Source organism: Drosophila arizonae, chromosome 2, assembly GCF_054131065.1.
Source record: "Drosophila arizonae isolate 15081-1271.41 chromosome 2, UAZ_ARI_1.0, whole genome shotgun sequence".
Lineage (NCBI taxonomy): Eukaryota > Metazoa > Arthropoda > Insecta > Diptera > Drosophilidae > Drosophila > Drosophila arizonae.
In genome coordinates, this window is record NC_142922.1 from 28,308,719 (window position 1) to 28,332,220 (window position 23,502).

A 23,502-nucleotide genomic window follows, 5' to 3' on the forward strand; every position below is an offset into this window, starting at 1 on the left:
AATAAGGCGAGCACAGTAACAAACGATGCGCCATGCCAACAAGCAGCAACGGCAGGAGCGAAAGGGCAGCGGCAGGAGCGAAGAACAGGAAAGCGGCTGGCAGCAGGACGCCGACATGGACTGGTCGGTCATTGCCGCTCGGTCTTGTTTATTGTGCGATATGATATGAATGACACGTGACTGAGAGACATTCAGGGACAGGAACAGCTACAGCTACGAGAGAAGGAGCAGCAGCAGCAGCAGGAGCTGCAGAAGCAGTCAGAGCAGCAAAAATTATTAAATTTAGCGCAAGCCGCAAAACAGCAGCTACAAAAAACCAACCAACAGCTACACATACATTCATACACACATACACAGTCACAGACAGACAAGCAGTTATATGACAGCTTTGCCATATCGCACCTGGTGCACACAAACCGATAGCACCCAAGCAGACTCGATGGCATGCCAAATGCACAGCTGATAGCTGCAGGTTTACAGCGCAAGTTTCGATTTTGGTCGGAATATTTATATAGGAACTAGCTGGCCCGGCAAACGTTGCATTGCCCTCTATATTATTTCTAGGTAAAAAATTGTTGAAAGCTATGTTGTTCAGGTTGGGATACACTCTGATTAATTTATTAATCGGATTTTCATTCAAGCGCCTTGTAAAGGACATTCTTCGTTTTTTGGTCAGGTGCAAGAACAAATAATGCGGATGGTTTGCCAACACGTGAGCTTGCCACGTTCAATTGACCATGAGAAAAACACACATTTTCTAGATTGAGGCCACAAATAGTCAAAGATTGGCCCTGTGACTTGTTGATCGTCATGGCGAAGGCAAGACGAAGCGAGAATTCAAATAAATTCAAAGGGCATATCTTTTGAGATCATCGGAATCCTAGGAATAAGAACTTCCTCATCTTTAAATTTTCCTTTGAGTATCGACGCGTGAATCACATTGCTCATCAGTTTTCTTATCACCAAACGCGTTCCATTGCACAGTTTTGGTTGGTTTAAATTTCTAAGCATGCAAATCTTGGAGAATTGCTCTTTTCATAGCTGTGTTCATTTCTTGACGCCGGTCAAGTTGTTCTTCCATATTGCCCATGAAGTATATTTGCAAGAATTTTTGCTGTGCATCTTCAATAGGTTGCAATGATCCAATGCGATGGCAAATCTGGCCTTGAATCTTTAAATTCAAAGCCATAGTTATAGTTAGATTTACAAACACTTTTTACATAAATCTAACAAACTACATTATTCCAAAATTTTTATTTTTTATTTTATTTTATTTTGACAGTCATAGAAAATAACATTTTTAACGTAAATTACCTTAAATGTCGGATTATATCCGTTACCAATAATTTCCGCCCCAAATGAAGTCATTTGAAAACAGGCATTGTATTTTTGAGTTCTCGTTAGAAAATGTCGTGATTCTAGTGTTTCGCCATAAAGCAGGGAACGCAATGGCTATGGTGACCGCTAATGGCAATGTCACTTTACCACTAAGGCAGCACAAACCGGGCGTTTCACCAGCAAACTTCAATGCGCCACAATGCTGGCAAACAACGTCCATTGGACCAATGCAAACTAAACGATTCAAGCTGTAATCAATGGTGCAATCATATCGAAACGCTGCTCGATTCAAATCAATCCTTGAACCATTTCTTATTGCCATTTCACGGGCTGCCTCTCTTTGAGAAGCACGAATTAAGGCCCTTCTTTGCTGGGTACTAACGCGGAGCCTTACTCGGGCGATTTCTCGCTCTTCGTCAGATAATTGACTCGCGCTATTCCGTTGCCTAATTGCATTATGGGTCCGCCGGGAAAGATTAGATCTTCTAGGACGCGGCATTTTTATTAATAGTAATACTGCCCTCGCACAAAACCATATAAATCAATCGAGAAATATAAATATAAATAATTTACACAAATTTATGTTTGAGACAAACAAATACCTGAACTTTCGAGATATTTAGCTTTTGTAAAAGTCCAAAAATATAAAAAGCCAAAAATACACTTTTTAATAATTAACTTTTTTTTTTAAATTTCGAATTTTTAATTTTTTATTTATTTTTGATTAGTCAGGTTTTAATCTTTTGATTTTTTTTTTTTAATTTTTTCAGATTTTTGATTTGAAATATTTAGAATGTTTAAAAGTCCAAAAATATAAAAAGCCAAAAATACACTTTTTAATAATTAACTTTTTTTTTTTTTTTAATTTCGAATTTTAAATTTTTTATTTATTTTTTGAACAGTCAGGTTTTAATCTTTTGATTTTTTTTTTTTGAATTTTTGCAGATTTTTGATTTGAAATATTTTTCTTTTTGATTAGGAAAAAATTTTTTTTTTGTTGAATAGTCTTTTTTTTTTTGTTGAATAGTCTGGCCTGCTCGAGGCTGTGCCGTAGACTGACTGACTACATTTGTTTATTTACTTCTACACTATTGTCAAAACTGTCACTGTTACCAAGCCTACTGGGTATAAAAAAAATTTGAACATTTGGGGAAAAAAACGCGTTTTTCAAGTATTCGGCAAATTTTTTCAGTATTTTTAAGACCCTATACTAAACTCGTTGCGGAGACAAATCCAACAAATCAAAAACCATGAAAATTGGTCCAGCAGATCTCGAGTTATAAGTGCTTGGACACTTTTACACAACTCTCTTTTATATATATAGATATCAAAATTTATAAAAACTTCTGGAGGTTTATTAAATTAAAATTTTCGTTTTAATTGAATTTTACAGTAATAACTAAATAATAATAAACTATTTGTTGCCATTTGTAGTAAGTTTTATATTAATTATACTTTAATTTTTATGGAAATTTAATTTTATTTTAACTTAATATTTTATTTGTATAGTAATTTTAATCAGAACTTATTTTAACTTCATTTTTTATTTGTATAGTAATTTTAATCAGAACAATTTTCAATTCGATTTAAAGAAATTTTAAATTTTAAGATAATTTAAAATTATTTTGTTTTTTATTATTATTAAAATTAAATTAAATTTTTTATTTACTTGAATTTATTTTTATATAGGTAATAAAATTGTATTTCAACTCTAAGTAAATTTAAGATCTAGTAATTTTATATAAAAAATAATACAATACATTACTTAAATTTTTAATATATTAAATTTCATTACGTTATTATTTATTTAATTCTTATTTATTTTAATTCATTTTAAATTACTTTATTTTATAAAGATTTCTTGCACTTCCTTTTGGGTAACTTAGGCTTTATATGTATGTATGTGTGTGTGTGTGTCTGTGAGTACCTGTCTGTGTGTGCTGATACATGTGACGGCCAATGCGCTTAGAACTTTCATTTCGTTTGGCGCAAATTGCTTAACCACAATGCATTTGTGTGTGTGTATTCTCAGCGACAACGCATATACGGCAGCTCACACACAGTCACACACACTCACAGACACATAGACAGCGGTTGCACTCGCATATTGTGGCATTAGCAACGTCAGCCTTGTGACGCTTCTTTCTCTCCTTCCGTCCGACACTTTACAACACTTGCAAGGTGTCGCCAGCAGCTGTTGCTTAACGCAACCGCCAACGGCTTAACGCTTTGCTGCGCTTTTTTCTTATGCTATCCCATGTTTTCATCTTTACACACATCACACACACACTCACACACACTCACAGGCGCACACACGCACACACACGCTCACACACATGCATCAGTCATTTGCAGTTGCTAGGCAGACGGCGTTGCGTTAGCAGCCACAAGTCGATGGTTGGGTGGTTCGGCTGTGGTTTGGCTTTCATTCATGCCACACAAATTAGTAGCTATGTAAATACGGATGATTCAGCAGCAGCAGCGGCAGCAGCAGCTGGCGAAATTTCAGATGAGCACAGATCGACATTAAATAGAGATAAATCACACTCTGATTTCTAAGCCTTGAAGGTAAGAATCAGAGTCAATTAATTCAATTCCCTATTCTGTAAAAAAAAAAAAAAAAAAAAAAAAAAAAAAAAAAAAAAAAAATTCATTAAATTTGTACAGTTAAATGTGATGTATCTGCATTTGGATTTGGTGTAAGCTGAATTTGATTTTATTTAAATTTCCAGCTGCCATCAAGTAGACATATAAATCATTTGGGCGCCGATAAGTAGGCAACACGTTTTTCTGCTGCCTCGAGACGCGTTTTAAGCTGAGGTGTAAGCTCTTATGCTGCTGTGCGCCTAAGACGCGTCTAATCTGAGCCGTCTATAGACGGCTTACGTATTTGTATGCATATGTGTATTTGTATGGCATATTTAAGCTGAAAATGAATTTCATCTGAAGTGTTCGTAATCGAAAAGCAGCTCAAAAAGGATTTTTATTTATGTCAAGCAGATATTTGAAAGGAGCAGAGTCAAAAGACACTTTCAGGAATTTAAGGCCAGCTAGTTAACTAAATACTTGAGAATGTTCCCCTGCAGTCCAGTTGTTTGCTATTTACTGACCAATTTACACAGACTCTCTCTCTCTCTCTCTCTCTCTCTCTCTCTCTCACTCCCACACACAGAGTGTGCTCTGCAGGGTGCTTGAGACATGTTTTGTTGTCTCTTTTGTTTGTCTGTTGACTCTGCTGAGTCGAATGCCTGCTGCCTGTTTTGAGGTGATATTAAATTTATGTCTACAGACACATTTATAACGCATACGCCACGGGCTACCAGGGCAAGCAAGTTGATTAAATTTCAACTTTCCACAATTTTGTGGATACACTTTGTCCACACTCTGCACAAATACCCTTGACAAATATTTTAGTCTTTTGTTGCAGCTACGGAAACACGCACAAGTGCATCCACACACACACACGCACACACACACACAGACACACACACACACGCACACATTAAATTACTATTGTCTGCTTGCCTCGGGCAGCTGCATGGCGTTTTACCTATGCTGTGCTGTGTCTGTTCAATTGACAAAGTCGCACAATTGCCGAGCTGCAGGGTAATTGTAATTAATTGACACAAAATTATTATCTGAGGCAAGTCCATGGCGTAGGCCCTCGGCATGAGCATGTTTTGTTTGTACTCATTGAAATTAATGCCGGGCCAAATTCGAAAGATAAATAAGATGATGATTAATGGCAAGATGTATGCGACTCGAGTTGAGCTCGGCTCGCCTTTAATTAGAGTCTTTAGCCAGTAAAGTGAGCCAATTAAAATTCTGTTTTTCTACGCTGTACAGTGAAGACTCTCAGCTAACACTCAATGGTATAAGTTGGCCTATTGATGGCTAATTATATTTATTAGCTGCCTGTTTAATTGAATTATCATTAGTTAAACATTTTGCATTTCATCGCAGCTCTCTTTCTTTCTCTCTCTACCTCTTCTTCTCTTTCATGTATGAGTAAAACGGAAATGAATTTCAGCGCTACTTCCGCTTGACCCATTTGATACACACACACGTTTATAAATATATATTTATAGTAATGAGAGTGTTGTGTGTTTAGCGGTCATTGTGTTCGTCTCTTGCATTTATTTACTAAAATTAAAGCCAAGTTTGCGTGCTGCGCGGTTCGATGTGGCAAGATGGCTGAGGCTGTCGTTAAATAATTGGCAAATAAATATAAAAATCTAAAATAGTTCACATTGCATGGTTGTATTGGGTGATTTATATATTGATGGAAAGAAAATAATCTTTAAGCAATATATAAGAATTTATTCTGAAATCAAAGCTAAGTGCAATCGTTTATTTATTTACATAAAATTATATGAAATTAAATTAAAGCATTGATGAGGACTTCGGCTTCAACTACAGCAATGATCGTAGGCTTATTTCAATGTCTTTAAGAAAAGTTTTCGATATGGAATCGTCGGATTTAACTTTTCGCTAGCTTTCTGATGAATTGAGACCAGAATTTGCAGCTGCCTTAAGCTGGCTGCGCAGCAATAGCGCTAATTATATGCCTCAAGTCAAATCCGAATACTCCTAGCAACCTCAGCAAACGCCGAGTTTTGTTTTGTTTGTTAATCATTTAACAGTTTTTTTTAAATGTATTTTGCACAACATTTAATTTCTAACGTATCCAATCAACAATAAAACAGAGAATTATGCAGAAGAGGATGGGGGACCAGAGGCAAAGTAATTTGAAGGAGCTTGTCCACACGATGCTGTTCATGCTAAGTCGGCAGGAGTTCCACGCGCACCAGATCAGATCTGAGAAACAGCGGCTCATGAAATCGATTCACAAGTCGGCAGCTGATGACCGCAAAGTCGAGCACCTGAAGCTCATACGGGAGTACCAACTGTTATTGGCCGAGAGTACGTGGTATCTGAAAAAGCAACAGAAGAAGCTCAAGAGGTATCTAGAAGTGAACCCCCATCTCAACGGATTGGAGCTGTACCAGCAAGCTGTGAATGCGCTCAAGGATATGCGTATCCCAGCCAAGTAACTGTAAAAAAAAGAGTGTCATCTGTTTTTTGTAGTATGCCCAGAATGGACAAAATTTTGTTAAAGTTGAATTTGTAGTAAGCCGGAGTGGGACATCGTAATAAAGATAGTTTGTAACGCCGTAATATCGATAGATAATTTATACGCTTGTCAATATGCCAGGGAAAGGGGAAAGATCAGGCGTAGATTCTCTTGCTATAGATACAAATTGATGATCTTCGTAATTTATTCGACAAATTCTCTGTGCAGCCAATGCTACCTTTGCACATTTGATTACAGGGTATCGGCCAACCGCTTGGCAAAGTAATTTCGACTTAGCCACAAGTTACGCTGGCCAGCATAGAAAAGTGGCAGCAGAACGTAAAAGCTGAAGAAAGAAAGTTTCGAACAAGCCGCGGCGCCGCAGAAATTAAAATAAAGTGCCAAGAAAGTAAAAGGCGGGCCACATTCGTGTTGGCCATCTTGAAGTTGGCCAGCAGCAAAGCCAAAGCTCGGCCAACTCGCAACTTCCGTTCTTCGGTGCAACTTTTACCTCTTTACGGTCTCACTGTTTCACTGTTTGCAAGTGCGTAAATGGGTCTTGGCTCTCGCCCACCTGCCACGCCTCGCTTTGCACACTCGCTCCCTCTGCACTTTTCATAATTTTTTAACTCATTTTGCACTCGAGGAACACAACAACTGACGCGAACGCTACAGCATTTCGCCTTTTGACGCTTGTTCCTCGAATCGGACAAAGGCGAGTGCAAAGTTCTGCCCGGCCCAAAAGTCGCCCAAAAGTTGCGAGCTCCTTCATACGCCATAAGGACATTTGCTGCTATTCGGGTTAAGAGTCGAATTATGCAATTTACGCTGACTGCAGAAATAAACCATCTCCGGCAACCGCGAAAATGAACTTACGGCTCTACGTAAAGTGGATTACCAAAGTTAAGAAACACAGCCTGAGCTGAGCTAGCCACAAAGCCTTTCATGCATTCGCTGTACGCAGTTCATTATTTAAGGCGCAAACACTAATATTACTATCCCATGTCATACCTTATATACATATATAGTCAAATATAATCAAGCCGAAGGCCTCATTATTGTTAGCAGAAACTCAGAGTGCAGCCGCTTGCATTGGTTGATTGTGTATGTATTGGGGAGTCTGCGAGGGTTTCGCTCGCTCAATACATGGATGGGGTACGTGAATTTAGTGTGGAGACCGTTCACGTTCATGAACGTCAATCGGATCTTTCCCTAAGCGATGCTGGCTAAGAGACGTCACACGAATAGTCCAACTCAACTCAAGACGCTTCGCTTCTCAGAAAACGAAAACACCCGAAAACTCTTGCTCAGAGCGGGAGCTCTTATGATTTTTTCTGGTAGATTTTTCACACAGAGCGTAAAGAATCAAACGATCAACAGTTTTTTGCAAGCTACAATGTTACTTAACTAGGAATATGAATTTGATGCTTATAATAATGCATTTACATTTACTGCCGCAGCACAACAATTCCTAATGGCATTGAAATACATATTTTAATAAGATATTAATAATGTTCAAATATTTAATTTCTTGTTATATTTATATATTTAATGAAATATTATCAGGCATATAAATGTTGAATGTATTTGGCATATTCACAAATATAAATCTAACCCATGGCAAATGCTTATTTGTTCTATTAACTCTTATAACAATGTATTCACAATTTCCTGTTGCAATATAACAATCTCAACAATCTCATTAACTAATTAAATTTGTTTTAAGTAAATCAAGTTGTAAGCATAATTATTAGGCATATGTATGTCAAATGTATTTAGCATATTCATAAATATAAATCTGATCTTCGAAAATTCCAACTTGTTCTATCATCTTCTCATGCTTATAACAATGCATTCACAATCCTATTGAAAGGTATACAAGGTATTAAGGGTATATAAAGGCATAACATAAATATTATCAGGCATTTATATATAGAAGTATTGATGCTCCGCAAGTCCTAGCTTGTTCCTTCCTGCTTATAACATTGCATTCACATTTCCTGTTGCTGTTTAACAATTCTTAATACTAATACTTAAACACCTCTCACATATCTATTTCACGATTCAGCATCAACAATCGACGCTCAGCGCATTGATGCGATCCATGAGCACAGCTTTGGTTGCGGTTTTGGGCAGCTTTACGCCGAAATGCTCATCGAGTATGTAGCGCAGCTGCTGGGCGGTGCAGGCGACCAGTCGCTTGTCCTTGATCAGCAGCTCCACGAAGTCGTAGCTGCACAGCTGCTCCTGCTCAATTTTGGCCACCTTTGGCGCACTGGCCTCGTCGGCGTTGGACTTGGCCGCGCGCTTTTTGGCCGGCTCGACTTCGGGCATAAACAACGTCTCGTAGGTGGGCAGCAGCTTCTCGATGCGCTTGTTCTGCATCGCCGGATCGGGCAGCTGGCTGAGACCGTCGTCCTCGGTCTTGAAGTCCAAGGCCAGAGCCAGCAGATTAGACTGCAGCACCTCCAGATTGGGGTCGTTGATAAGATTGGGCTGGTAGTCGACGCTCAGCTTGCGGATCACCTTCTGGAAAAAGTCAACGCCCTCATCCGTCGCCGTGTTAGCCGTGCTGTTCCAGTCGCACATGTCGATGTGCCGTATGTGCTTGGCCTCGGGCAAGTAGACGATCTTGAAGCCATCGCCCGAGAGCAGCGAGCGGTAGTTCTTGTCGTCCGGCTGGGCCGCCTCCACGGGCACCAGCGCCACGTAGCGCGGCACGGACTTGCGCTTGCACATGAACAGACAAACCGCAATCTTCTCGCGCTCCAAGCAGCGCTGCCAGAGCGCGCGGAACAGTCGCTTGGAGCCAATGATCTTCTGATCGTCCGGGTACATAAAGCTGCACGGCTTGCTGTAAGAATTGGTGGGCAGCGTGGAGCGATGCTTGAAGCCCAGCAGCATCATGCCCGGCGGATGCAAGTTGCGCACGCGATTCAGCTGCTCCGTGGTCACACGCAGCGTCTCCTCGCCTATCTTACACTCGTACCAGCCGCCCGTCATCTTGATCTGGTACTCGTGCGTTATCTCCTGCGTCTCCCCGTCCTGCTGCCGCACCATAATCTGCCGCCGCTTGCGCACGACGCTGTTGTCGCGCCGCATGATGTGCACCTTCTGCGGATAGGCGCGCCGCTGGAAGTAATTGTAGTACTGCACCGATATATCTAGGTTGGGGCCCAGCGAGAGCGTAAAGTGACCCAGACAGCGGCGCAGAAAGTCTTGCCTCAGTTTGCGATCCTCCAGAATCTCGCGCTGCAGCTGCGCGTCCGGCACGCGAAACGCGTCTATTTCGATGGCTAAAAGAGATTAAAGAAATGTTAACAGGGCCATTTATGGATTTGCAACCCTCCCACTAACTCTGACCACACTCAATTACAGGTTCTGCGTTATCTACAATTACTTTTCGTTTAACAACAGCCATCTCAATTTCGACTCAACTCTTTTCCATCCCTCATAGAGAATCGTATACAATAAAAAGTATTTTTTGCTCTCTGCCAATTCAATGAAATTTGGTAACCAACAGACGCTGGGTCCCCTTAAGCTATGAGTCATGTATCATGGGATGCAGCTGACAATTGTTTGTTGTTGTTGTTGGTGCACGGATACTTCCGTCTCTTCCTTGCGTCTGTTCTTGTTCGTCATTCTCATTCAACACTCCATCCGCCTGTTAGTTAATCTGTCCATTCATCCATGTCATTGAATCTATGTCTTTACTTGCTGTTTCTTCCATTCGTATGCGTCTCCATCTGGGCCAGCATCTGTCCATCTCTACCTACCTACATACCTATAATATCTGTAAACCATTTCTGAAGTCTTTGCTCATCGTCGAGCTCCATGCAAGATTCTAAATGTTTGTCTTAAACAAACATGAATTCCTGATTACCTATAGCTCGCTGTTGACCGTGTCCTGAATGTTTCTTACATACACTCAGCGAAAAAACTCCAGACAGATCGGATTTCCTCGACCGCTCGATTGAGTTAAGCATGGTATACATATATGATAGGGTTATACTCGCTATACACATGCATTGCGCACGTGGAGAGAGAGTGGGCACGTGAACGTGAGAGTGAAGACCGTTTGCAAAGTCTTTGATCTATCACTCATTTACAATCGTATCTCTCCCTAAACGATGTTCTCAAAACGGAAAGAACCGAAGACTTGCTCAGAGCGATAGCGAGTAAGTAGGATTATTTTCGGTCGATTTCGCGAACAGAGCGTAAAGAATCCACAGATTCGCAAGTGATTATCTATAAACAAATTCACATTCATTTCTCTCTCTCTCTCTCTCTCTCTCTCTCTCTCTCTCTCTCTCTCTCTGCCTCTACCTATTATTAGCTCTAGTACCTGCTCTGATTGAGCTTCCTTAAGCATAAATAGTAATTTTGTGAGCAAATTCAAAAGCGCAACCCAATAGTACTTCAGTTGGATGCGGGTGAAACAGTTGCTCTGTTTGCTCTGCGACATCTTGAAACCTTTCTGGCTACAGCTGCACGCCAGCAAGGGGAACAAATGTCGCATATGGACCGAGTCTTATGTGCTTACGACTTACCTCTCGACAGCGTTATGAACTCCTTGTAGAAGGGCTCGTAGTCAAAGTCATCGATCATGGGAATCACCTGGAACTCGAACTCTTTGCCCTCCAGATCGCTGGCCTTTTGCAGTGCCGTTTGAAACTCTGGGCTGGACGGTGGGTGCGGCTCTTCCACGTCCGTGATGTACACGATCTTGGCGTTGTTCAGTTTCTTTCCGCACTTCACCAACATCTCGATGCACAGACGAATCATCTGCGCAAAGCTGCCCCGTCCGTCGGGCTCGGCCAGGCCGTACTCCTTGGGGAACAGCTCCTCGGCGTTCTGCATAAAGTCCATGAAGTGCTCTACTATGGCCTTCGTCAGCTGGCGCAGCGGCAGGAAGATGGCGCAGTTCGCCGATACCGTTATGTTCTCCAGGCACTGCACCTCCTGCGGCGGTGGGCTGTGCTTGGTGTTGGCAAAAACGAGGCCCATTAGGTCCTTGCCGTTTACCAGCATGCCGGAGATGAAAGCACCGCGTATTAGCCTAAGCGCGTCCATGAAGCGCTCTGTCTATAAAGTTTCTGTTTAACATACAAATTTCTTTCTCTGCATTCCCGTTTACCTCCAGATTCGCGTCTACCACGAAAAGTATGGCTTCGCGACCATGGAAATCACGCTTCATTGCAATCTCATCCTCGGAGTCGGTTAGCTCCACATCGCGTTCGGGGTCCCAAGTGCTCATGTCGAATTTTAATTTGTTCTACAACTGCAATCGTGCGAATTTCACAACGAAAACAATGAAAAGACGCCGGCTGCAAATACAGTGTGACCGTTTAGCAGCTGTATAAGATGAAGCACTGTTATAAGATTTACAAAATAACATGCTAATGGTGCCATTTGAGTTACATTAAAATTATCAATAGAAAGCGCTATAAACGCATTTCGGTATTTAGCGCCATCTATATGTAAAACTCGTTTCACACTGTTATTGTTAACAGCACTTTAACAGTGGTGTGGCAAATGAAGTTAGCTGCGCGCCGAATTGCGCACAGCCGTTAGGTTAGCTGCGATTTGAGCACACGTGAATTTGGCAGTGGCGGGAAGTTTGAATTCATTAATTTGCATTTTATAATTATCAATTAAGTTGTTAATACTTGCTGGGAACTTATTTTCCTCTACGTACTTTATTTGTTAGGACACCGCATTTACATATTTCAAATTTATCTGCTTATAAGGCAGTAGAGAACCACTAGCATTAGGAGACCATATGACACATTCACTGAACTAGCTGCAGACTTCTGCTTCTTCACGGTTTTGGAAAGCAGAAACACTTGAGCTGGGGCTTGCTGAACTGGCTGTGCAGGCTGCGCTATGGGAGCAGTTGCATAGGCAAAAGTTAAAGAAGAATGCGGACTTGTAGCTGCCGCAGCAGAGGGCGCAGGAGCAGGAGCCGCAGCAGGAGCAGGAACAGCTGGCACTGGAACTGGAACTGGGTTGGGATGACCCAGAGTGGTAACGGTAAGAGTTCCATTTAAATGGGTGGCATTAGCAACGGGAACGGCGGCTGCCACCACATGGGTAGCCACTGGCGCCGGGGCAGGAATCACTGGATAAACGGATGCAGCTGGGGCTTGGGCAACGGGTAGCACGTGCACAGGTGCCGGCATCGCAGGCTGTGGTGCAGCTGCTGCCGGGCGCTGTGGACAGACCAGGTGCACCGTTTCAATGTAGTGCCCGGGATGACCAGTAACGGGCTCCCTGATCGTCTGCTTGTAGCAGCCATTGGCGTCGGGCACACCGTTCTCCACCACCTGGGCGACGGGTGCAGCGGCTGGAGCAGCTGCTTTCGATGAGCCCGGTGCCTTAGCCACCGCATGGCCAATGGCAGCGCCCGCCAATGCGCCACCCAGCAGACCCATGCCTGGGAGGAGAGAGGGATCTTTAGCTATGAATTGAGGGAGAGATCGACCTTTCCTTACCAAAGGCGCGCTTCCGTCCGCGCAATGGATGCGCCTGGCTGCCCCCGAGGAGCAGCACTCCCAGCAATAAAACCTTGGTTAGCTGAGCTCTGAGCATCTTAAAATTCTTTCATTCGCTTCGCACACGGCAGTTGGTTACGTTCTGAGTTGAGATCGCGCTGAGTCAGCTGCGAGAAGTCGGAATTTTGTTTTGGACTCGAGCAAATATTTGCACAGTTGTTTTCTTTACCATCACGAAAATGTGACTTAATTTTAGATGCCACGCCTCGGCTGCACGCTCATTACCTTTGCGACTGAGATCGAAGCAGAACGTAAATATATCAACATTTTAGCCCGGGAAATTTTTCACCATTCTTCACGCTCATAGTAAAACAGTCTAGACTGGTTTAGATTTGGTTTAAACTTATAAAAATATCAAGAAGAAAAACCAAAAGCTAACAAAAGAGAATGGAGATATTCAAAGTTAAGAATTATAAAGAACAGTTAAATCTATTCAAAGCTCAAGATTTCTCAATTTATTATTCCCTTAGATCTATCTGCGAGAAAAGCCAACAGTGATTCAGTTAACTCTGAAATTGGGAAATATATGTGGGTTTATATTAAAGCCTAGATATACCCTATATACATAGCTGGTCATAGGTTAGACGCATCCACTTTATCCTTTCCTATTAACCGAATTATTTAATATTCTTTAAGTTCAGATTTTCTCTTTTATATATATCTATAGCATCTGACTACCTTATCAATAAAGTACTATTATTACTAATATTACTGTTACAACTACTACTATTACAACTACTGCTATTTCAATTACTACTATAACTACTATTACAGCTACTGCTATTTCAATTACTACTATAACTAATATTACAACTACTACTATTTCAATTACTACTATAACTACTATTACAACTACTACTATTTCAGTTACTACTATAACTACTATTACAACTACTACTATTTCAATTACTACTATAACTACTATTACAACTACTACTATTTCAATTACTACTATAATTACTATTACAACTACTACTATTTCAGTTACTACTATAACTACTATTACAACTACTACTATTTCAGTTACTACTATAACTACTATTACAACTACTACTATTTCAGTTACTACTATAACTACTATTACAACAACTACTATTTCAGTTACTACTATAACTACTATTACAGTTACTATTACTACTACTACTATTAGTATTGCAACTATTGCAACTACTACTATTACAATTACTACTACTACTATTACTGTTACAACTACTACTATTACTATTGCAACTATTACTACTTCTACTACTATTACTACTTCTACTATTACTATTACAACTACTACTATTAATATTGCAACTGTTACTACTACTACTATTACTATTACAACTACTACTATTACTACTATATGTTACAACTACGACTCTTTTTACTACTACTATTACTACTGCTACTACTATAACTACTACCACTACTATTAGTATTGCAACTATTACTACTACTTCTATTACTTTTACAACTACTACTATTTCTTTTACTTCTATTACTTTTACAACTACTACTATTTCTACTACTTCTATTACTTTTACAACTACTACTATTTCTACTACTTATATTACTTTTACAACTACTACTATTTCTACTACTTCTATTACTACTATTACAATTACTACTACTACCAATAATACCACTGGTACTTCTATAACTACTAATACAACTACTACTATTAATATTGCAACTACTACTCTTTCTACTACTACTATTACTACTGCTACTACTATAACAACTACTACTACTATTAGTGTTACTATTACCGTTCTTACAACTGCTACTACTACTAATAAAAATACTACTACTACTACATTCCTTAGGGCATGGGATCATTTTGGGAATATCGAACTATTCCAACTGTACGGCTATCGCAGTCTTAAGACGAAAGAAAGGCCAGTGAATGGGGCATGCAAGAGGCCAGATGCATGCTACGTGTAGACATCGCATTTGTGGCAGACGAGCTGAGTTAAGTGTGATTTGAGCCAACCGAAATAACCAAAATGGGGAAAAAACTTTAATTATTTAATGAGAGCAAGTCGCACTGCTGCTGTCCCGCTCGCACCTACTGGCTGCGTATGGTCAAGTGTTTTTAAAGTAGTCTGTGTTTTTATTTTGGGCATCATGGCTGTCGAGACAGCAGCCGCAGCAGCTGCCACATTGCATATGGCACGTGAGGTATTCCATTTAATTTTGATAATTTTGTGGCCGAAAAAGGACACGCAAGTCGGCTTGGGTTGAGCCAGAGCCAAGTGCCGCTTGGCTCTGAAATTGGGCTTAAAGCAGCATGGCTTTGACTAATGGGAGTCGGGGCGTTAGAGCGCATAATTCGACTGGCCAAAGGCTAGAGCAAAGTGCCCCATCATCGGGCAGAAGGAAAAGCTCGAGTCATTTGTATCGCGGGATTTGCTGGCGCGCCTTTAATTTGCTTAATAAATATTTGCTCAGCCGTCGAGTAGGTGTAGCTGGCCAGGACTCGGGCCGCATCCTGGCTGGGACAATTGTCAATTGCAGAGCGCTTCTCCCAGCTTGCCAGAGGGTTGTGCGCTGCTCTTCAGCTCGCACCGAGTTGTGGGCCATAAATCATTCGTAACGCCGAGCGATGACGACGAAGATGTCAGGCACAGGAAGCGGCAGGGGCTGGGGGAGGGGCAAGGGCAACGGGCGCAAGGCGTTGCAGCGTCTTGGCTCTTGATGGACATTCAGGCCTGGCGGCCAAGCAGTGTGTCTCACACACCCACACCCACACACACAGCCACACACACACAATAGACACTTGGCTGCCTGCAAGGATAATGACGCGCAAATCGAGCCCCATCAGCAGTCGCTGTCGCTGTCGCTGTCTCTGCTTTGTTTCATGTTGTTGTTGCTGCTTCTGTTGGCTTTGCTTTTAGTTGCCTCGATTATCCTTAATGCGACTCACTTTGTTAGAAACGTCAGTCGGCCTGCAAGCGCCATTATCATCACATTGTGCCTGGCCAAGAGCAAGAACAAGAAGCTGACAGAAAGGCCAAAAGCGAACGAAAAAAACAACATCGGAAAATGTTGAAAATGTGCAGACACGCCGGCAGCAACAGCCCCCCACTCCCCCCACGGCCCTACAGCCCCACTCCCGTCTGCAGCTCTTCGTACTCCCAGTGAAATGTGTCCAGAAATGCACGAAAATAAAGATAAAACATGACAGGCAGTTCACATTCAGTCATTTATAATAAGCCAAATATGACCGCGACCGCGACCGCATGTGGCTGAGACTCTACTATATTCCTATAGCTGTCCCAGTCTCCCACTCTCCCTCTCTCTCTCTCTCCCTGTGTCTGTATGTCTATCGCTTCAAGTTGACTCACACAGTTAATCAAACGCCCAGCCTCAAGTAAAAGTCCCTCTAGAGTAAATGCTATATGATTTTTTAAGGCTTGCTTTTAATGGCCAAGAACTAACTTCAGTTGACTTGGCTAAGGTGTCTTTGGTTAAGAAGCATTGATTTCATTCATATGATAAAGAGATTATATAACGCGATATCCAAGAGAACTTGACAATTTTCTTGATTCTCGGAATATAAAATTAACTTTTCGTTTCCTTAGGCTAAAGCTGCGCTCTAAAATATATAAAATATAAGGAATACATCATTTCAAGACTACGTGACTCTCGGTTCTATAGAAAAATAAACATATAAACTATTGGTGATGCGAATCTCATATAAACCAACTACACAACAAATAAGAAATCTTTAAATTCATTAGCCATGCTAAGCTGGCATTGATCTACGACTGGTCCACAATGTCGAGCCAACATTGAAACGGTAAATGGGAAATTATCGCACCTATTGCTAAATTTCTCATCCAAATATTAAGAATCCGCATATACTTATATAAATTATATGGGCTAGTCTTTTAGCTGTGAGAGCTGGTGGTAAGTTAGTGCTTTCTCTTCTCATATTCTCTTCAAAGCCAGCAGTTATATATAAAATTATAATTACCTATATGTCTGTGTGTTAATAATAAATAGAAAAGATCTGAAATTATGCAATAATTATATTAAATTTTATATAATTATATACTTATATTAAATTTCTTGAAATATCCCATATGCCATATATAGTTATATGTATTAGTAAAAGTTAAATAAATGAAATGAAATTTAAGTCGAAGAATTATGTAGTCAACATAGCCCTTGTAATTTATGTTCATATTAAAAGCAACAATTAAATAAACGCAGCCTTGTGCTTAAATATACTTGTAAAGTTTAATAGGGCCTATTAATTTAGCATAATCCATTCCTGACTATATTTTGGCATATACATTGCTTCTTCAGTTCATCTGCTAGAATGATTTCCTGACTGTCTTTAAAGACTAACTCGTAATCCATAAGTATTCTCATAATGACTCATAAAGTATTGTCTTTAGCTGCAGCTGTACTCAAGTGTGTTTCAACCTTCAGTAGAAACAAGAAATTGATAAGAATTGATATTTTTGTAGACTTGTTTTTGTCATATTCTATGTAGTAGTTTGTTTGCTATAAAGATATATTTAAGATTTATGGCGTATATACAATTATGTATATACGCCATAAATCTTATGTACATACAATCTTACTGAAGTGTAATATTGAAAACATTTAAAAGTCTGTAAGTCAACAGAAATTATACTGAATATATTTATAGTCTCGATTGAAGGTCTGCTCGTATGCAGATGCTAATGATGCACTGCAGAGAGCTCCTTGTAGTAATACATCAGCTGCTGTGTATGTGCGAGAGTTGAGAATTCTAGCAGACAATTTGGCAAGCTGTCAGCGCCACTCACTGCCAGGGGGCGGGGCACCTAGAGGCAGGGAGAGGGGCGTGGCTGCACTGGGATAGAACAGAGCACAGACGACGGCGGGAGAGAAGGCGCAGCTAATGACTGTCTACAAGCGCTGGCAAGCAAAGACATCAATCAAATTGAATTGAATCAACCCCGCACAGCGAGCGGGGGGAGTGCAGGGTGAGCGGGAGTCATTCGGTGTCATTCGGCTGCTGCTGCTGCTGCTGCTTAAGCAAATATACAAAACTTATAAACTCATTCAAATCATATTTAAAAATCATCGAGCAGCAGGCGCAACAGCTGGCCCATTCATGAATTATTTGTTTGCAGCTTATCAAACGTGACCAAAATGGACAAAAAGTTAATAATAAAAATATAAAAAAAAAGAAGGTGTGAGAGAAGCGCAAAGCGGCAAAGGGCGTGCCAGCTGGCCGACAAGGGCGCCGGACAACAGCTGGCCGAGGGGTCCGAGCCAGTGTGAAAAATCAGCAAAAACTGTGATAGCTGCGAACGCATTCGTGCCAGCCCTAGCTGCGCTTTGAATACCACTGAGTGTCGACTTATGAGGGCGAAGAGAAGAAAAAAACTAGGCCCTCTCTGGCCACAGCACCAGCCCCAGCCCCAGCCCCAGCTCCAGCCACTGCTCCAACTCAAGGCTGTTATTATCTTTTGCCTGACCGCAAGACGTGTCAACGCAACGTTGCGTATACGCGACGTTGGCTCCAGCTGCACAACAGACACACACATGCACACACACACACTCACACATCTAGACCACATATAAATCATGGGCTAGAAAAAGTTTTCGGCGCTGCTGCGGACAGCGCCTCGCATAAGTTGACTTGCATCCACAAAATATTTTGGCCATCTTTTTGGCAAGCGGCTTACAAATTTCATCGTAATATATTCCAAGCGGCTTATTGACCAGGCATAACCCGTAGGTAAGTAAGCACTCAAAACCAGCCACGCCCACTCTCCCAGCGAACACCCTAGAATGGGCTAGAATAGGCTGCGGTCAGGTTGTTGTCTGAGTCTGGCAGCGTCTTCGCTTAGTTGTGGTTATCAGAGCATTTGTTGTGGGCTTAAAGCGATAGATTTCCAGCCCGAGCAACAAATGACATTGGCTGACAGCTATTGCAGGACACAGTTTATGGCAAATAGTTGGAAATTTCATGAGGTAAAGAGAGACAGAGAGAGAGAGCATTTGTCTTTTAGACATAATAGTTTTCAAAGTTGTGATAATATTTAAAATCTTAAGTAATCTAGAGATATCCTGATTATTAATTATTTAAAATTATTGTTAAATAATAAAGTCGACTCAACTTTGAGTTACCATTAGATATGATATACATTTATATATTATATATTTATACTTAAAGTCTAATTTTCTATAAATTTGTATCTTTATATGATATATGTATATTATTAAGACCATTCCATAATTTCAAAAATATAAAACTATAATTCAATAATACAATAAATTATTAATACAATAATATATTAGTACAATAAAATAATACAAAGAATATATAAAATTTTAAAATAATTATTAAAATCAGCTAAGGCTTTATATTGGTTTTGAATCAGATAGTTAGGTAATTTACTTATTTTTTATTATTATTATTAATATTTTTTAAAATTAATATTCTTTTTTGTTAAATAAATGAGTTGGTGTAATGGAAAAATTTTAATAATATTATAGAATTTTTTTAAATTTATTTTTTTTATTTTTGTTATTTATTAATTATTTTAATTTTTAGCTTTTGATTATCTAATTATTATTATATATGTTTTATTTATTTATTATTGGCAAATTTATGATATTAAATTAGTGAAATTAATTTAATTAATATTAAATAGTTCTTGTATATTTTAAATATTCTGAAAAATATTAGTATTTTAATATAAATACATTTTTTAAAAGAAAAGAATAATTTTCTAAATTTGTGTTTGTTATGGAATGTTCATAATAACAGCTCGAAGCCTAAAGTTCTTTTATTTTTGCAATATTCTTGAGGCCCTAAAGCTTGCATTTCACAATTTTTCGTTGTTTTCCATAAAAAGTAAATTGATAGATGCAAAAAAAAAAAAAAAAAAAAAAAGAAGAGCTTTGAGTTTAGATTACATTGAATTTCTGCTTCATCTACTGCCTTAATGCCATTTTGTATTGAATTTTCTTCAAATATTATTTATTAATAATACGCTTCGCCTTTTTGCTTACACGATTAAGAGGCTGCTCAACTGGCATTTGGCAGCCAATGTCATTCTGTATTTAGCACATTGTTGCTAGCTGAGTGTGCCGAGCCAAGGTGACGTAATTATAGATGTACTGCGAGCAGTTGCGAGTGGCGCCGGCTAAACAGCCAGCCCACAAAAGTGCACTGTGTGCCACAGACCCTTGCAACCCTTGCAGTTAAGCACGGCAAAAAGCGGAGTTTAGGGTGCAAATTGTATCGGAGGTGAGACATAGGGGAACTGCGAGCTGCGAACTCAGAACTGTGAAGTGCACAAAGGGTTGGCAACGCCATGCGGAACACAGTGGGCGTCAACCAGACGCACAGTACATGCAATGCTCCATGTCTAAGTGTGTGTGTGAGTGTGAGTGAGTGTGTGTGTGAGTGTTGGTAAGTGTTTTGGCCAGCTCAAGACTTGGTTCGCATCTTTTTGGCGCTGCTTATCTTTAAATCTTGCAGCTAGCAAGACGCTGCGACACATTAGCATAAAATCCGAGTTAAGATAAGTGCAATTTATGCCAGGCGAATGCGTTGCCTTAATGAGTGGAGGTTGCTCTGGGCTACACTTGAGTCCCATCAAACGGGGCAATTAACAATTGCGCTAGTGTAAATCAGTTTTATCTAAATCCCATTTTGAAAAATTGCACACACATACACACACATGCGGATATACAGAGATGGAGATGCCCGCAGATCCTTGGGTAAGGACAACGATGCTTAAAATGCAATTTGTTTGGCGGTCCACAACCTGAAGATGGCAACTTGTTTCTCGGCCTGAGCGTGTCATTAGCATTGATTAATTTGTCGCACGATTTACATGGAAAAACAATCAATCAACGGTATGTCGTCGCTGCCATTGCCATTAGTCAATCTTGAGATGCAGCCCGCCACTTGAACTCGGTGTCAACCCGGGGCCAGACAGCCCATTCAGCTAGACATTCCATGCCATTCCATGTCATTCCATTCCGACCATCCGACCATCCGACCATTCATCCATCTCATTTCAGTCAGCTTCAATCGCAATCTTCTAGCATGCTGCACATCATTAACGGCTCCGCCGGGGAGTGGCTGCCGCTCCAGCTCCTCCCACTCGGCCCCAAACTTCCTAAACTCGAGCTCTCATCACAGGCAAATTGTTATGAACCTAGTTGTCCACTCGTCCACTCGTCCACTTGCCCAGTTTGGCTTTAATGAATTGTTGCGCTGCCAAGCAAAGTTTTTGGCCTGAATGTAATTAAAGTCAGTCTGCGGCTGTTTTCTATGGCGAACCAAAGTGCACAGAGGCGGCGATAATGCTAGCTCAAATGGGATAAGCCTCAGCAAAGTCTTTTAACTGCTGCGCAAATCACATGGCAATCAGTGCTTTTTATAGGCAAAGAGATACAAAAATTCAAATTAAAGTGAAAATTGTTAAAACTCAGATTTATGAGAAATCAGATTGATCGAGGAATTGGCTATAGCTTGAATCAAACTAGCTGCATATCAAATAAATTAGCTGATAGTAAGCCTTAAATATTTTTTAGATTTTAATTTCAATTAGTAAGCTAAACCAGAAGTCGAAACTACGACAATCTGCGGTAAATTTAAAGTCGTAAAATCTAAAAATAAAATTATCTGAAAAAAATTAACCAGAAAGTCTTAAAATTTAAAAAATACACCTTATCATATGAGTACACCTTTGCTGTTATGCTATCAAATATATAATTTCAATAAAGGCTGAGCTAATATCTTCTAGTACTAGTATTCTTAATCAAAAAGAATTCTTTAAAATTATGATAACTAACATTAGATAACTGATTTACTATAATATAAATATCTTAATTATGTAACTTATTCACATCATCTGCTCAAACAGCTTTCTTCTATGCCAGTGAATCCCTCTTTCGGCCGCCTTGTTTTTTGTTATATACAGCGAGATCATCTCTGTCCAATGCTGAGGCATAATTAAGCTGCATCAATGTCGTGTTAAGTAGCCAGCAAACTAATGATAGCCGCATTTACAACAAAGGCCAATTGTTGCTGTTGGGGCTGAGCAGCCAGAGGTGGACACAGGAGGGCAGCCGGCAGCAGGCAGCAGGCAGCAGGAGCAACGCAACACAAACAAAAGCGCGGGGACTTTAATTTTTATGCGTGAAAACACATAGCAACAATGCCCATGAACCCGGCTAAAAAGAAAAAAAAAAAAAAAAAAAGAGAAAACAAGAGAAGCAGAGACACACTTAAAATGCGAGACATTCATTTTTCTACAAGTGAACAAACATGGAGCAGAACATTTGAGAGCGAGAGTTAGAGGGGGAGAAAGGGAGGGGGGCAGTGGCACACAGGACACGTGGACCGTGGCTCGACCTTTTTTGGACGGAGGAAATTCAATTAGCCAGGATCTGGGTAGGTGGAAGAACTGGACGGACGGACGTTTGCTTAGGTAATGTTTCAATTAATTCGTTTGGCTGCTGGGGTTAGCTGCTAATGATGCCCGGGAGTAGGATGATGTATCTATTCCGGCTAGATAGCAGAGCGAAGCAGAGAGAGAGAGAGAGAGAGAGACGGAGAGAGAGAGAGAGAGCACTTCTCGCATTCTCCAGCCATAAACAAATCAAATCGATTGGCCACAATTAATAACACCAATTCTGTGCGACTGCATTTCATTATTTGTTATATGTTTCAAAGATATTTATTTGATAAACGCCGACGTCGCCAGACGCCAGAAATCTCATCGCTTTAAGTGGGGCTCATTTTGGCGTACACACACAAAAAAAAAAAAAAAAAAAAAAAAAAAACAAGGGAGACAGAAAGGGCAACACCAGGAGCACAAAGAGGTTGGGCGCAGCCAAAAAAAAAAAAAAAAAAAAAAAAAAAAAAAAAAAAAAAGGGACTGCTACCGGGTAACATATCAAAATGCCGCAAATGGGCAACAACAACAACAGCCACAAAACGATATGAAATGAAATCATATAAGACAAAAAAAAAAAAAAAAAAAAATCTACAAAAGCAGAAGAGGGAGAAGGGCAGGAGACGGAGAGTGCCAAAAAAAGGCAAACATGCGACGTCGTCTAAAGGATTTGCCAACGCAGACAAGCGCTGCAAAGACAAAGTATCTGTGGCATAAAAAGTATCTGAAGAGTTGCCCGGCACAGGCAGAGCCGATGCCAGGAGATATGCTGTGTGTCTGAGTGTGTGTTGGGGAATTTGTTGAAAAAATAAAAAGCAAAAACAAAAATCAGCCAAGAAAAAGTGAAATAAATGCAAGCCGCGGCAAAAGTCAGAGAATTGCGTATTCGGTAGCTGGCCAAAAATTCGTGCAATATAAATTATATAAAAGATATCGGCAAAGAGCAGATGAACTGCTGAAACTTACAAATTATTATATAGTAATATATATATTTACATTGTAATGTTTTTTATACCTCTAATTAACTACAAGACTGATTGCAAATAAAACATAAATTGAAAGCGAAGGCCGCAGTGCTCAATTTTAATTTTATATGAGCTCTAATATGATAATAAATAACTAAAAT

The 23,502-nt window shown here is 40.2% G+C and overlaps 3 protein-coding genes and 1 long non-coding RNA gene across 4 annotated transcripts; 1 reads left to right on the forward strand and 3 right to left on the reverse strand.

Moving 5' to 3' along the window:
- Nucleotides 1-587: 587 nt before the first annotated feature.
- Nucleotides 588-2,670, reverse strand: LOC149270694 (uncharacterized). The gene is made up of 2 exons (XR_016271634.1): nucleotides 1,315-2,670; nucleotides 588-1,171 (listed from the first exon to the last, which is right to left on the reverse strand). It is a non-coding gene; the product is annotated as an uncharacterized LOC149270694 (long non-coding RNA).
- A 3,248-nt stretch (nucleotides 2,671-5,918) lies between these two features.
- On the forward strand, nucleotides 5,919-6,529 carry LOC108610178 (uncharacterized). The gene has a single exon (XM_018002151.2). It carries the CDS (start codon nucleotides 6,051-6,053, stop codon nucleotides 6,390-6,392), a length of 342 nt encoding a protein of 113 aa, XP_017857640.2. The 5' UTR covers nucleotides 5,919-6,050; the 3' UTR covers nucleotides 6,393-6,529.
- Nucleotides 6,530-7,921: 1,392 nt separating this feature from the next.
- Irbp (Inverted repeat-binding protein) lies at nucleotides 7,922-11,789 on the reverse strand. Its single transcript, XM_018000679.2, has 3 exons — nucleotides 11,550-11,789; nucleotides 10,963-11,497; nucleotides 7,922-9,708 (listed from the first exon to the last, which is right to left on the reverse strand). The coding sequence occupies exons 1-3, from the start codon at nucleotides 11,667-11,669 to the stop codon at nucleotides 8,483-8,485; spliced, it is 1,881 nt and encodes a 626-aa protein (XP_017856168.1). The 5' UTR covers nucleotides 11,670-11,789; the 3' UTR covers nucleotides 7,922-8,482.
- Nucleotides 11,790-12,092: 303 nt separating this feature from the next.
- LOC108609011 (uncharacterized) lies at nucleotides 12,093-13,154 on the reverse strand. The gene is made up of 2 exons (XM_018000680.2): nucleotides 12,907-13,154; nucleotides 12,093-12,848 (listed from the first exon to the last, which is right to left on the reverse strand). Exons 1-2 carry the CDS (start codon nucleotides 13,001-13,003, stop codon nucleotides 12,148-12,150), a joined length of 798 nt encoding a protein of 265 aa, XP_017856169.1. The 5' UTR covers nucleotides 13,004-13,154; the 3' UTR covers nucleotides 12,093-12,147.
- Between the last annotated feature and the right edge of the window lie 10,348 nt (nucleotides 13,155-23,502).

Bases quoted from the DNA above. Each gene is read 5' to 3' on its own strand.
- LOC108610178 (XM_018002151.2), top strand. From the start codon at position 6,051: ATGCAGAAGAGGATGGGGGACCAGAGGCAAAGTAATTTGAAGGAGCTT.
- Irbp (XM_018000679.2), bottom strand. From the start codon at position 11,669: ATGAGCACTTGGGACCCCGAACGCGATGTGGAGCTAACCGACTCCGAG. The intron at 11,498-11,549 runs GTAAACGGGAAT...GAAACTTTATAG, and splicing joins TGGTAGACGCGAATCTGGAG to ACAGAGCGCTTCATGGACGC. The intron at 9,709-10,962 runs GTAAGTCGTAAG...AATCTCTTTTAG, and splicing joins GTTCATAACGCTGTCGAGAG to CCATCGAAATAGACGCGTTT.
- LOC108609011 (XM_018000680.2), bottom strand. From the start codon at position 13,003: ATGCTCAGAGCTCAGCTAACCAAGGTTTTATTGCTGGGAGTGCTGCTC. The intron at 12,849-12,906 runs GTAAGGAAAGGT...CTCTCCTCCCAG, and splicing joins CGGACGGAAGCGCGCCTTTG to GCATGGGTCTGCTGGGTGGC.